The sequence below is a fragment of the Stegodyphus dumicola genome, chromosome X2 (assembly GCF_044657685.1).
Source record: "Stegodyphus dumicola isolate Sdum_Otavi_A_Nest chromosome X2, ASM4465768v1".
Lineage (NCBI taxonomy): Eukaryota > Metazoa > Arthropoda > Arachnida > Araneae > Eresidae > Stegodyphus > Stegodyphus dumicola.
This window is the reverse complement of record NC_140781.1, coordinates 42955608-42971093: the sequence shown is the minus strand read 5'-3', so window position 1 is coordinate 42971093 and position 15486 is coordinate 42955608. Positions and strand designations below refer to the sequence as shown.

Below are 15486 nucleotides of genomic sequence, written 5' to 3'. Positions count from 1 at the left end.
GCTCTTCTGGTCTACGAATTTCTCGAGAGTGAGGATATTCACCGGATGGATTGGCCAGCCAGGTCTCTAGACCTCAACTCTATAGAGCATGTATGGGATGCTCTGGTGAGGGCAATTGCAACTCGCAACCCCCTCCGAGAACCATCCAGGAACTGAAAACAGCGTTGCTGAATGAGTGGGACCAATTGCCACAGGCACTGATAAACTGACTTATTTCCAATAAGACATCACGCTGCGAGGCCTCTATGGCTGTAAGAGGGGACCGTACCCCCTATTAAGCAATTTCTTTTGTGTCTTCTGCAACCACTGTTTCAGACCTTCAGACTCCCATGAGTGTTACACTCGAACTTGTGTGTCTATTATAACTCCTGAATGTTTATTTTGTTTGTATTATATCATGTTTGTATCAACCTATGTTCACACCAAATTTTATTAAAATCTGTCCAGTAGTTCTGGAGATCGTAGATCAAATATGAAAATTCTCTTAAATTCTTGCACCAGTGTATATATATTTAACATTCGTTACATTATTTCTTTAAAAATAAAGCATAGTGGAAATATTTTGTGGCAACATCCTCTTATTTGTGTTGCCATACGTTTTTTATATTCGCTATATTATTTCTTTAAAAATAACACATGGCGATAACATTATTGGTGGAAAGTGATAACGACAAAAAGTGAAGTTTGAGACTAGTTGCCCCTCTGGTTCTAAAAATATGAGTACAGATAAGAATGCAATTCATTGGAAATACAGTTCTAATTTTCACTTGTAAAGAAACTGATCTATCTTTCTTTTTCTTATCTTTCACAAAAGGAAGCGCTTGCGGAAAGTTTCCCTTCTCTTCCCTTTACTAACTCTCTTCTTCAAATAATTTATCTTGTTACTCGGATTAACAATGCACTGCACTGATTAGGAGTATAAATAAAGTACCATATTAACATAATTTTTATTTTCTATTTTATCAAGGGGCAAAATTTGTTTGTGAAGTAGAAAAACAGCACTTGCTTTATGCGTTAAAATTAAAAATCAGCTTTTTTTTTTTTTTTTTTTTTTTTTTTTTTTTTTTCCGTTTAAAAAATAAATTCAACGGCGTTGTTAAAAATAATGCTAGAATGTAACTATGTTACTAAAAGAATTTCGAGACTTAACGGTATAGTTGGAAGTATTTCCAAAATTTAACTGTATTGATAAAAGTAATATGTTTACAATACGCATCTTAAAAAGAAAGGAGATGCTTTTAAAATGGAATTTTTTTCCTTTATAGGCTCTGAATGGATTTCTGATGATCCTTACGTGCGATGGAGAAGTCTTTTACACCTCACACACGGTTGAAACGTACCTCGGATTTCACCAAGTAAGATATTTCCTCATCTTTTCTGGACCAATTTAATGTCATTTAAGAACGTGCATTTAATACTATATGATATCTCTACGGTGAGTTTCACAAAAACTGCACGACTTAATACCTTTGGAACGGTTTACTATTCAAATTAAGAAATGTATCAAATAAAGTAATATGATAGTTTTTGTCTTGTGACACCTTTTAAAGACCGTACTTGAAATTAAAATTTTTATAAGGACTAGTGTAAGGGCAGTCAGTAGTTCGTTATCCTGCCCACCAAAGGCTGACAGGTAAAGTGGCTGGATACTGGTAATTCAGTCCGGTTTCGAATCCCGGTAAACGGAGAGGCTGCATGAACGTTTTCGTGGTTTTCGCCGTGTGTAAAGCATATAGGAGCCAGTTTCACTTAGAAAGATCTCCACGAAGGCTTCCCTCGGGCAGGTAACCCTTGAGTGCTTTGCCACAATCAAAACAAAACAAATCATTATCCTATCAAAAATCTTTCAAAAGACGGAGTGCTGATCCTTCTTTAATAATGAAAATTGGCTCTGAAAAAAATTATCTAAATAACAAACATTCAAACATCTTTATATGATCCCAGGTTAGTTTGGGGGTTCACATAAGAGTTTAATGCTGTTAGGTTGATTAACAGCGGCCAATCAACGGCCGTGGTTGATCAGTGGTAGTTTGACCTAGTTTCGAAGCCCGGTAATTGAGCTGGATATGAACAAGTTTTCCCTAGAAAGTCTTTCACGACAATATCCCTTCCTCCGTGAAGGTGGTTTATTTAAGGGCAGGGAGCCGCCGCATCTTTATCGTAATCTAGATCTATACTTATAGGAATTTGAAGCTCCTGCTTCCACAGACCTTTTTTTTTTTATATATATGAGAGGTGTCTTCTAGAAATTTCCAGTTTTATTTAATAACTTCTGAGGTAAATTCAACCAGGTGAAGGTGTTTTTTTTTTTTTTTTTTTTTTTTTTTTATCTTGGAGGGAACACTTACACGATCACGAAAACATTTGCTCAATGATTGGTTTTTATGGCACTTATAATATTACATATATATTATTATATTATATAAAATATATACATTATTATATATAATTACAAATTTTATATAATTTACTGAAAGGTGTCGCATGATGAAAATTAGCAGCGTTTGAAAAGTCGACCTTATTTGAGAAAATGTAAAATTTTCTTGAAACCCGTTATATATTTAATTCAACAGAATCAAAAGATAGGGAGAGATCGTATTATCACAGATAATTTTTGAATTCGCGGAACATAATTACTTTTATGACTATGTAGTGTCCAGGTGGGTTAACTTCTATCTGGATACAGGAGTAACAAGAAACTACACACAAGAAGGGTTCAAACTCTTTAAACTTTACACTGCATCAACTCGACGCTAACAAACTTCGCCTCTACTTGGGCGATAACTGAAAAGCAGGTAATTGAAAATCAAAAGTTGAAATGTTTAACAAGTGCTAAACTAACCTACAGGGCTCAGCGAGATACCGAACTTCGTCCCCCTTCTAAAACTAGTGGCAGCAGATAAATGCATTTAAGCCTCTTAACCCAGCAATTGAACCTACAGCAGAGGCGGCTGCTCAAGCCCAACTCTCTAACTTCCCTTCTAAAACATCGGTATTTAAACTTTTTCTCCTCAAGAAAGAATTTGCATTCTTGCACGCGCGCTACCAAATTTAACTATTCTGGCACTACCGATTAGGGGAATGAAGGCTTATAGGAAAATCTGAACTAAAATTTAAATTATTAGTTAAAATAAATATAAATCCCTACAACTATAACATAAAACGTTTATAGCATTTCTATAGAAGGCATGTTTCTCTGATTCTAAAATGCTGTGAATAATTAGACGTACACTTAATTTTAACATCATCATTTAAAATAAAATATCTCTGAGAGAAAATTAAATAAGTAAAATAAAAAAACTTAAAAATACGTAAAAAATATTTTCATCACCATGTATCGTATTTCCGCATGTATAAATAGTACCCTTAATTTTCCCCTCTTTTTTAATTCTCTTTTTCAAAATACAATAAATTCTAATGTAATAAATTTATAGTAAATTAAAGTCATTCGCATGTATAAGCCCGCAACCCTGATTTTCATTTGCTTTTTTGTGAGCAAACATATAGCATATAACACAAGAAACTATGGTAATTCTGTTTGCTAGTACCGAAAAGATTGCACTCGGCAAAATTCTTATGATGCATTATCATAATCTGATTCTTCTGGGCATTACTATCTGCATCTTAAAAGGAAAATGTATTTCACTTTGAATTTTTTTCTCTTTTGGACTATCCTTACATTTATCTCTCAGTAATATTTCACTTCCTAAAAGAGTTGGTGATACACATTTTGTTATTGAAGAAAATGCGTGAAATCGAAAGCTGGATGCTGAATGCATCCACAAAGAAATCTACACAAGAAAGCTCGAAAAAATAGCAGCTCAAAAACGTATTAGGTTTTCAGCGGTATTTGCGTGGAGATAAAAGTGCATATGACAGTCGAAGAAGTACAGTACATAAAATGTTTTTCAGTATCTAAAAAAGCAGCCTCCAAATACTTTTTACTATTTTAATCTCATTTATTTTAAACGAAATCTTATTATAGTTAACATGAATACAACTTTTCAATATCAGCTGTTTTTGAAAATCATTTAACTAACACTATATGAGTTACGTTTATTTATATTTACTCGTTAACTTATTCTCCCTAGAATAGACCTTAGCTGCGCAAGACAAAGCTGGAACTAATGTACTTGATTCTTATTCTGATATCACATCTCATTTGTTAACAGGGCGTTCAAGATCAGGGCCTAAAGCCCCAAATTATCGTCTATTAGCTCATAAAGAAACAACTTTGGGGAAAAAGTGTAGATTAATTTAGACGGGCCCATTTCGTTAAGTTCTGTAATTAGATTTCCATCAGTAAGATCTAGTTTCAAAATTAAATTTTTGTTAAAACGAATTATATAACGAACTCTGGCACTGCTCAAAATAAACCACGTTGTGCATTGTTAACGGAACCTAAAAAGCAAAGACTATCAGAAATATTACGCTATAAAGTACTTAATTCGTTTATATTCATTATATATAGAAGTCATGCGTTTTTCTGGCGTTTAGTTTTAAAAATTCACAATCATTTAAAGCCAGAGATGTTACGTATAGTTTGGTACTTAAGTTATTGATCAGTTACGTTTAAATGGCCTGTCAAAATATCGCTTTCGCCGCCTGGATTGATGTAGAGTTTAGCGATGCTGGCTCCCTTACGCTGGGCCTGATTTTGAATCTCGAAGTAGGTTTGGATGTTTTTAAGTGCATAGTGACTTTGGCACATGGGGCATTTAACATACGTGGAGAATCGAAAGTCCTATCGAGTGGTTTGGCGGTAGGAAAAGAGTTGCGGGAGATCCTAAGATACGTCTTGCGATTGATTCTTTTTCAAAATTGGGATGGAACTGGACAGAGGTGTACGGTCTCTTTTAAGACGTCCAAGGCCAACGACAGACACAATCCTGCACTCCTCGTCACGATAAAATTCCTAGAGGTGTTCTGATGTTCATGACAGACAACTGAGATAAGGTGACTCATACACCTTAAAACCCTTAAGATCTTCGAATATGTGACTGTTGCAAGAATTTAGATATTTTTTTATTTTTAAAAGCAATTACTTCCACCTTTTTACAGCTGAATACGTAATATAGCTGCTTTGGGAATTAGTAACCAGAAAGTTTGTGTTGTTACAAATAATTTTATAATTTAATCTGCTTTGTTACAAAAGTTTTTATGCGTTCTCTTCATGTTTCCACCTTGCGCGCATAATATTTTAAAAATGGTTAATGGTACATACTTGAAGTTTGATGGAATTCTTTATATGGGCAGTATCTTCTAACTGAACCAAAAATCTGATGGATATTTTAATATTAAAAAATTTATGCGCAAAAACATTACAGGTTTTTTTTAATAAAATACATTTTATTAACTCAGCTCCAAATAAAATAAAAATTTAACATGAAATTCTTAGGATTTTTGGTTCACAGTAGTTTACAAATGTTATAAAATCTATATATTAAATATGGAATTAAATTATGCAACAGAATGTTTCAAACTGTGGGCGCAAGGTGAAAACATGACGTAAACGCATAAATATTTTGTCACAAAGCAGATTAAACTATAAAAATATTTGTGGCAACACAAACTTTCTGGTTATTAGTTCCCAAAGCAGCTATGTTATGTAGTCAGCTGCAAAACTTTGGAAGTAATTGCTTTTAAAATAAATAAAATACCCAAATTTTTGCAGCAGTCACATATTCGAAGATCTTAAGAGTTTTAAGGTGTATGAGTCCCCTTAACACAATTTTGCTTTTAATTTATCAAGACAGAATCCTAGGTTTTTGCATACTTTTACATAACAGCTTGTGAATGTTATTATATGCAACTAAATAACTTGACAAACAAAAGAATTTGTTCTTAGCAGACGAAGTGCAAACAAAGTTCAACTTATCACAGAATTCTCAAATTATTGTAGGTGAACTCTACATCGAAAAACAAAGGACTTAATAAATTAGACCAAGTCTACTTACTGAATTTCAAGGAAGGATAAATCACGGGCATAGTTTCCGCGTCCTTCCTTAAAACCTTAGCCTTTGCAAAATAGCGTTATGCTGAAACTTTTTGTGACAGTTAGCAGTCTCGATCACTCGCTAACTTCTTCTTTGGTTGTAGTGAAATTAATTCATCGATTTATGTGCATATGCTTTTCTCTGTTAAATTTCTATTCTTTCTGAGAGACGTGCTCAGATAGCGATGGAAAGACAGAACTTAACTAGAGTTGATTATTATAATAATAAGTGGAATTTTAAGGATATGCTTTTTCGTAGCTTTAAAAAATCTATATTACATATATTGAAAGTTTTCAGAATTAATATTACGCTCAAAGGGGCTTTTTTTAAACGCTTTGTGTGGTATCATTATCGATAAATATCATGTTCTTCGCAATTAAACCACAAAATTCATTTCAACTGCAATATCGTAAAACACTTTTAAAATTGGTATATATTTAGAATTTCCGATACACAGTCTCGAACGCTGGAGATAAAAATGATTTTTTTTTTTTTTTTTTTTTTTTTTTCCGTACAGTATTGCCATTTCTCGAAATCGTTGAGTTCGTTAACAAAAAATTCGTTAAAATTTTACAAAATATGAAATATATAATAAAAACAAATTCCAAATTAGCGCTTCCAGATGCCCATATTCGGGCAGAGGATTATGTTGTTCAAAATTCGATGGCTCTAGGCACCGTTGTTTTATCACAATGCGAGAAACATACATACATGTTTCTCGCATTTCTTTATGCAGATACTTCGTTATTTAATTTCTTTAAACATAACACAGAGCGATAATATTTGATGGCACCAAGTTGAAAAGTCATACAACCGTTTAAAGTTTTCAAGGCAAAATGCCGAAACGGAATTAATAGCCCTTCTGGACTACTGTCCTTTGGGCTAGAAATAGTATTATACCTAATTAAATTGTATTGAAAGTGAAAAAAGTCTTCAAAAATTAAATATATTTTTATTTATTTAGAAGATTTCTTTTTTAATTGATAATCCTATTTCTCTTGTGTCTGGAACGAACTATATAAGATATTTTATATTAATTAACCAGTTTTTGTGGATTTGGATCTTTACTATAGTTTCTGCTTTCCGTTAGCCCTCACCAAGATCATTGATTTAAAATGTATTTAAGGTAAAGGATTTGAATGTTTTAGATATAAAGCTTTTGGCAGCGATGCTTGTAGCATCAGTTAATACTCAGTCATTAGCCATTTTTTTAGCCGACGTTAAATCGCGCCGTTAAAGTTGAGTTAGATTCGGCAAAATTTGTGTAGTCTCCGGCTACGATATTTTTAATCTTTAAATTCGACTTATTTTACTACCCGCAAGTGGTAGAATTCTGATTATACTTACAAGTGGTATTTTCTGTTTAAATTCAAGTTTAATCAAAAGTTTTTATTTGAAACATTCTCAGGACTTTGTCGTATGTACATAGACGGAGAGTTAACTCGCCTGTAAGTCTCATAATTCCTGAAGTTCTTTAACTACTGTACTGTATAATTACTTTTCGGAATACGGGAAACAGAAAGAAATTTTTATGCCGGGGATGAATGTTTCAATTTTTACAATTGTAATTCTTAACATTGTACAAGAAAACTTAAATATTAAACATTGTTATCCCATTAAATGATTGCTCAAACTTTATGTTCCTTTACTTAAACACTCTGAACTAGTAATACATTATTCAAAAATTTCTCCATTATATATGCAGCTCTTTAACGTAACTCTAATCGATCACTTACCCTGCAATTTAATAACGAATTCAATAAGCTTGCGTGTCACTACTCTTTTCTATATTAAATGGGGAAAAAAAGACAAAACCAAACGAACCACATTTTCGCAGCATTGCTGAAAAGTCGCTAGAAAAAGCGAAAAGTAAGAAATATCACGAATATATTATTATATTAAAATATATGTAAATATATTATAATTAGGAAATGTCGGTCCGATTTGTAACATCAGTCAAGTTTCAACATATAACACATTCTTCTGTTGTAACCATTTCATAGGATATTTTCAATTAATGATGTCATGTGGGATTTAGTAGACATTCCAGATTTATCAAAAAAACTAACTATGGGTAACCATCCAAATTTATAAATAGGGTTTTCAAAATTTTTATGTGATAACTGCAAACTATTACTTCCAAAAAATTAATTATTTTTGTACATTTGACCATGTATTGCCTAATTTACTTGCACAATTTAATTTTTACATCTTATTATTTACCTACCTAGTAAGTTTGTTTGTAGCAAACTTATAGTTTCTCTGTCATTAGTTGTAGCTAAAGGCCTTTTGTTCACTATTTAAAAAAATTTACAATTTCGATTCTCCCTATCTTGATAAAATTTCACTTGCCTCTGCTGTTAATGCCACATTTAGGCATTTTGATCTTAGCTTAAAGTACTGAATACTGGATTAAATTAATCCTTCACATCTAAAATGAATTTTAAAAAAATAAATTCAGAAATCAATTCTGAATTTATTCTACGTACAATGTAAACACATTTCTCTTCCAAAGGTAAATGAAGTGTTTCACTTGTGTGGAATTCTGATAATTAAAGCACTAAATTCTGATTCCGCGTAGACCGTCAGTCGACTTATCACCCTGTTTTAATTTGAAAATGAAGTGACTATAACTCAAGGTTTTAAATAAATCTTTTTATTATACATTTAACTTAACAAAAATGCACTTCTTAAGCTTTATAAAATCAGTCACGGCAACTTCCGGAATTTGAATTAGCGTAAAATGCTAAAGTGAAATATGTCTGAAAGTATTAAGATTTTTACGTAACACCAAAGGTTTTTTTTTTTAACATTTTTTATGCTCTCATTGGGCTCGCATTTTATCTCTCTGCCCTTGGATGCATTATTGCAGACACAACATTTTTTGCTTTTTTTAACTGCACTATTAAACATCAGTTTTTTCACACTGATACCACACAATATTCAGCAGCAAAATCACAAAATTATTAAAAACAGTTATAAGGTATTTCTCCCGCCTTCTTAGCGTGCCTTCGTGGTGTAGTGGTTCTGTACGCTGGGCCGGTATTCCAGAGGTCCATGGTTCGATTCCCGGCGAAGGCGATTGCTCATTTTTCATCTCTCCGGCTTTTCCAATTAACCTAATGTTTCTACAGTGGCGTCCGAACTAAAAGGGTGTTGGATGATGATTCTCCTCACCCAGGATTTGGCGATTGGGTCCCCTAAAAACCCCAGTCGTCTTTTAAAAGGGGGAGTATATAAGGTACCAGCGTGCAGAACCACTACACCTGCACGCTGGGCCGGTATTCCAGAGGTCCGTGTTTCGATTCCAGGAAAAGACGATTGCTCATTTGTCATCTTGCCAGTTTCCAAAAAAATACCTAATGTCTCTACACAGCATATCTTTAGAATTCCCGATACGGTGTTAATTGTTGCCATACATTTCTTAGCCCAGAACTGCTATTATTCTCGAATCTTACTTTTCCATCAAAACATTTTTGTTGCCCGTTTCACTTTTCAAATAACTAGCCGCTGGCATGAAGAGTCGTCTAATATAGCTGCTACAAAAGAGAATATATATATATATATATAAACTCGGCGTTGTCTAGGGGATTAGCAGACAGAAAAAAAATCTCTAGATAACTAAATTATTTAATTAAACTATGGGTAAAGAATACTGTTACATTTGGATGATATCTGCGTATGAAAAAATTGACAAATGAAAAAAAAAAAGTGGTCATCATCATTCGTTCATGGCGTCTTAACTCGATCGTATACATACATCTTATATCCCAGCATCCTTTTGTCTCGCTCTTTGTCACTCAGTTGTATTGTGTTGTCGCACTTATGATACTCACATATATATACTGCTTTTAATAAATCCAGCTAGTGCAATTTTTACGGGTCCAGCTGTTGATTAATAAAATAGATGAGGAACTGCATTTATTGCTTTTAAATCTCTTAGTTTGCTTTATATTACGTAATAAACAATATTATTTGTTTATATTACGTTCGTTTTATATTACGTAATAAATTAATAAACCTACGTAACAAGCAGAATATGTTTAAAAGGGCCTACCAGCGGCCGAGCGGTAAAGTCGATAAACATTGGTAGTTCGGTTCGGGGCTCAAATCCCGGCGAACGGGTTGTTTGCATGGGCGTTTCATAGTTTTCCTCATGTGTAACGTGTGTACAAGCCAGTTTCCCTTAGAAGGTCCTCTACAAACGCATCCCTACCCTAATAACCAAACCATAAATTAACCATAAATAAACCAAACCATAAATTTAAAAGACAAATATCTTACGTTTGCAAAGTGAAATATTTTACGTTTTCCCAAATGCAACAAACGGGACAACGTGGAAGTTAAAATTACTTTGCATCGGATATCTGTAGCATTCCCGATAAAGTGCCGTACGGTTTACGGATGTTGCCGCACGGTTTTTCATATTCGCGATATTATTTCTCTGAAAATAATATTTAAAGACACAAATTATTGGCAACATCCTTTTATTTGTGTTGCCATATTTTTTTTTTTTTTTTTATATTTGGTATATTATTTCTTTAATTCACAGCTATAACGTCTACCAGCAACATTCGAAGAGTGATATGGACACAAAAGTGATGAGGAGAAAAAGTGAGGTTTGAGACTAATAATGCCTTTGGTGCTTATAATTAACAGATGAGGTTCGCAGCGCAAAATCTTTCTTAGCTTTGGCTGAACTTTGGCAAGCAAACACGGCTAGCAAATAGCTAAAGACGATTTATGTAATTCTAAGAGATGGGCGAGAAATAACACGATGGTGAGCGTCGTTGCCAAAAGCCCACTTGATACTTCAAGAACTCTGTTCTTATATACATTTTAACTAGTTTGCATCCTAGTGGGATCTGGCGAAATTAGAAGTGGCGTTCAAGATAAATATAATAAAATAATGAATTAAAAAGAATAAAACTCTACATTCTTATTTGCGACTGAAATCTTCTTTCTTTTATGCATGTAGGTGATCCAATCAATTTGAATTACACCGTATTGTTATTTCCGGCAACTTATTTTACAGACACGGAAATTCAAACTGTACTTTGTTTTTATTATTATCGCTTGCACTTTTGCATTTACTGTTTTTATCCTTAAAATCCAACTTCTCGCATCAGCATGAATTTAAATTGTGACCTTCGATTTTTTTTCTCTTTATTTAAATAAAATTCGCATCGCTTTAATTGTAAATGATACCAACAAATAAAATCTGAGTTACTAAATTTTAAAATTGATTTTGCTTTATTGCCGATATTTGCACACCTTGCTTATTGGATATTATTCATGAAACTTTCCCAAATTATTTTTGAGCCCTTGCTAAAAAAATGAAGGAATTTCTGAGGAAATGAAATGTATGATTATTATATGCATACATTAATTATTATAAAGTAATATTCGTTGTTAAACTCTCCAGGCAGCTCATTTGTTCCATCGCAAAAATACCCGTGTATCAATTTTCCCGCTTAAATAATTACACATTCTTAACATTTACAATCGTGACAGATTCCCATTTCCTTTCAAACGCATATGAAATGTATGTGACGCTCTTTTGCGTCCCCATACTTGAAGGATTACAATTCCATTCTAGAGAAGTGCATATTTTTATAACTTTAGTAATCATCCCGTATTTAAGGTGTTACAAGGTACATCGAAAAAAAAGGGGGGGGAAGAACTTAAAATACTAGACCTCATCGAAAACTTTTCTTTCATGTAGGACAGCAAGAAAAAAGAAAAAGAAAAAAGTTGCCTATTGCGTGCAGTAAAGGGCTTTTAGGCGTTATTATAGGCTTTAAGCTGGCAGCCGTTCGAGTTTTTGTCGCTATGGTAACTGGTGAGATTCTAGATGTAAACACTTCGCAATTGAGTGGTATGATCGTTTAGTCTCAGATTGAGCAAAGTCTGTAATGTGGATTTATAGAGATGGTCGTTAACAAACATTTATTTTGTACATTTCTTTCCATAACATCCGGCTATAGGTGTCTAGTAAACCTTAGACATCATTTCGATTGACGCCTTGCATTTCTTATTTTAAATTTCAAATCTGCTTTTTGCTCCCCTCGATAGTATAAAGAAACATAAAAAATGCAACGATAGCCTTATAATAAGATTTTAAGAATTCGGTTATAAAGCGATGAAACTTCGATTTTATAACCATCACTTACTGCATCCGTGATTATTGCATGAAAATAAACGTAAATCAAAATCATTGGGACTTTCTGCTTACCACAGCCTAGATCTTTACCATAAGATATATTAATAAATTGTAATAAAGAATATTATTTTGATAACTCTCTGAAAATTAATACTGCAACATATATACTCCGTTTATTCTGTCTTTGCCATATGACATCATGTTTACCTTTGCTTTGCTCACGATTAAGATTTATAGCTGACGTTGATCGCGGATTGTTTACAAAAGCATCTTGATTAAATATTACATCAAAAATCGTTAAAGGTGCCAGACTATGTAATGAAATACAATAAAAAATTACATTTTTTAATGTAATTTTTTCCTTATTTTTCCTTATTCATGTAATTTTAGCAATCCTCATTGCCAAAGAGGATTGTTGGCAATGAGATGTGGTCCGAAGCAAAGTTACACTGAACCAGAGTACATGTCCGATGAAATGAAGGAACAATATATCATAACTATTCCTAGCGGCCCTAGTAAGCATTTCGTTTCAAAGTTCAACGATCCTGTTTGCAAAGCAAACAATGTTTGAAAATTCAGCCAAACACTTTCCACCAAACAGCTTGCAACTCTTCTTATTAAATGTTTCTTTGTATTGAGCATAAACCTGCACACCATTTTTTGTGGACAAACTACTACTTTTTGATATTAATTACATAAATTAGTTCTTCATACCAAATTTTTTAAAAATTGCTTTTTGCTAATATCTCATTTCTAGCAGCTTAGGCAAGTCTGTTCGCTGTTTCCCACTGCAACAGGTAAATGTTCTCGTACGAAAGGTCATAAAAATAAAATCATACAAAGTATATTCTAAATGAAATCTTACTAAATTTCTGAAATTGGCAATATTTTCGATTTTTGTTCAAAAAGTTTTTGTGTTTATGCCGTGTGTTGGTTCCTCCATTTTCAGCAAAAAAGAAAAAAATTGCGAAAGTTTCTAAATCAACAAAATGTTTCGTTTCTAAATCAACAAAAGAGTTTAGTAGTATCAATAGTAACTGTATACAACTTAAAACATTTAGGTGTCCCAGTAAGATGCTTTCAGCTTAGCCTCTGTTTCCAAAAATAAATGCTCTCAAAGATGTAATATTATAGCAGTTGCAGTAGACGATATCAAATAAATAAAATTTGTTCTAAACCTCAATGTTATATTCTAATTCTAACTATATTTCAATGCTCTAAATTCGAGTGTAATCTTTGCATTTAGTCTTACTTAATTTCCGATATCTAAGTCGTATAATTTTAAGATTACGAAAACTTGTTTTACTCATTATTTCCATAAATTATAATGTATTTTCTCCCTTCTTTCTGCATGCGTTCGTGGTGTAATGGTAGCACACTTGGCGCGTATTCGAGAGGTCCAGGTTAGAGTCCCCGTAAAGGCACTGCACATTTTCCATGTCTCCTGCTTCAAAAATTATCTAATGTCTCAATAATTATTTCAGTTATGTGTAAAAGGATTTGGGTGTTTAATAGCTATCTGGAACTTAGCATGTAGGTTTTTAAACTTTAAATAGTAATTGAAAAAAACATATATTTTCAGAATTATCGAATAATAAGTTTTTATGAAATTTAAACGTATTAAATTTCGAATTAAAGTGTTTGGGATACTTTTTGGACATTTTAAAAAAGCTTTTATGTACATTATGCAAGGTAGTGAATAGTCCATAAACTTAGACTTGCATAGTGTAACTTAACGAGTTTTGCAAGAAATCATTTCCGCGGTGGGTATAATAGAATTCTCGTTGTTTATTTTAATTTCGGTGAGGAAAGGCCACACAATTAAAAACATTTAAAAGCAATCGAGTTTCTGATTGTTCTAGTAGAAAATGCCTTGCCTTAAAAGTTTTGAATTACATAATAATAATATTAATACACTTAGCAAACTAAACGTAAAAAGGAAGTTTCCCAAAAGGTGTAGAAGTAATACACATAGCTAGTAGTTTCCAGTAAAATCAGTTACATATGCCTACAAACATTCATCATCATTCTGCTTCCCGTAGTACGTACATGTTGCTTTTATAAATGAGCTTTAATACCTTAACCCCTTTTTGCTTTTTAGAATTATTAATATTACTTTATCTTTGTTTATGAATTCATGTAAATGAGTGAAATGATCCGTTTGCTTTGAAATTATGTAAGATTATGTCCCTGCCGCTAATATTTTCTATTTACTGATGTTTTCAATTATGCTCTTTATTTTCTTGGCATCTTGTTCAGTTACAAATCTGTTTATATCCCGATTTCAGCAGGGGGGATATAATTTTTTATATACTATCTTGCTCCAGTTTTCTAATGAAAAATCTTATATATGTTATGAAACAATAAATGTATTTGGAAACATGAATTTAATTTTGCTCAACATGGGTCAATAATTGACCATTAATCTTCGCTTATTTTACTGATTTATATTTGTTTACTAACTTTAATCTGCCATTTTTTTAATTTTAATTTAGTTACCTAATGTTTTTAGCACTTTGCTACGTTTTATCATTTGACTAAATAATTTAGTTCAACTCATTCAAATGTCATTCTGAGTAGGAAGAAATATTATATAATTAGTACGGATTGTTAGCTTTCTAATTCATTGGATTCTGATAGTGACAACAGTTACATGTTCTGCTTTTTTGGTATTCAATAATTTTTTAATCCATATAAAAAGGATATTACTCACTTTAATTTTCTGAGACATATAGATAACACATAGATGATACAAAAATTCTAAATTTTCTTAAGTGACATCAATCTCGGCTAGAAGATCAAAATGGATGCAAATAGGAATATATCCAGAATTAAATTCAATCACAAAAAACTAAAAAAAAAAAAAAAATTACAATTAATGTTAGAAACTCGTTTTCCAGTCTGCTTACGTGAGTGAGCTAACAATCAGGATACTTGCACTCAGTTTTCAAAAATAGGATTAATAATAACAATTTTCCTATTGTTCTAGTGAAAAAACATGGAAAATCAGAAATTATGTCTTTTATAAGCTCTTTTTACCAACTTCTACGATGGAAGTATTGTAATCTCTAAAAATTTCGGGTACCATATATCAATGGAACATCCATTTTGACTGCTCCCAAAACCATCTGGACGATTTTTTTCCGTGATATCTGTACGTGTGGACAGAATAAAGGACTCTTTTTTTCCAAAATTTATTGTGAAATGGATTTAAAATGGATTCAAAAGGCATTTTTTCGTGACGTTTGTTCGTGTGTACATACGTATGTCTATATATATTGTATGATCTTAAATTCACTTAGTACGAAATCGAGTTATTCTACTACT

At 32.5% G+C, this 15486-nt stretch overlaps 1 protein-coding gene across 2 annotated transcripts in view; it reads left to right on the top strand.

Annotated features, from left to right (window-relative positions):
- The window catches only part of LOC118196297 (uncharacterized), a 252746-nt gene that overhangs the window by 197207 nt on the left and 40053 nt on the right, over positions 1-15486 (top strand). For both annotated transcript variants that reach the window (XM_085810002.1, XM_085810003.1), the window contains exon 4: positions 1266-1355. In XM_085810002.1, coding sequence (XP_085666128.1) covers positions 1266-1355 — 90 coding nt within the window. The remainder of the gene's footprint in view (positions 1-1265; positions 1356-15486) is intronic.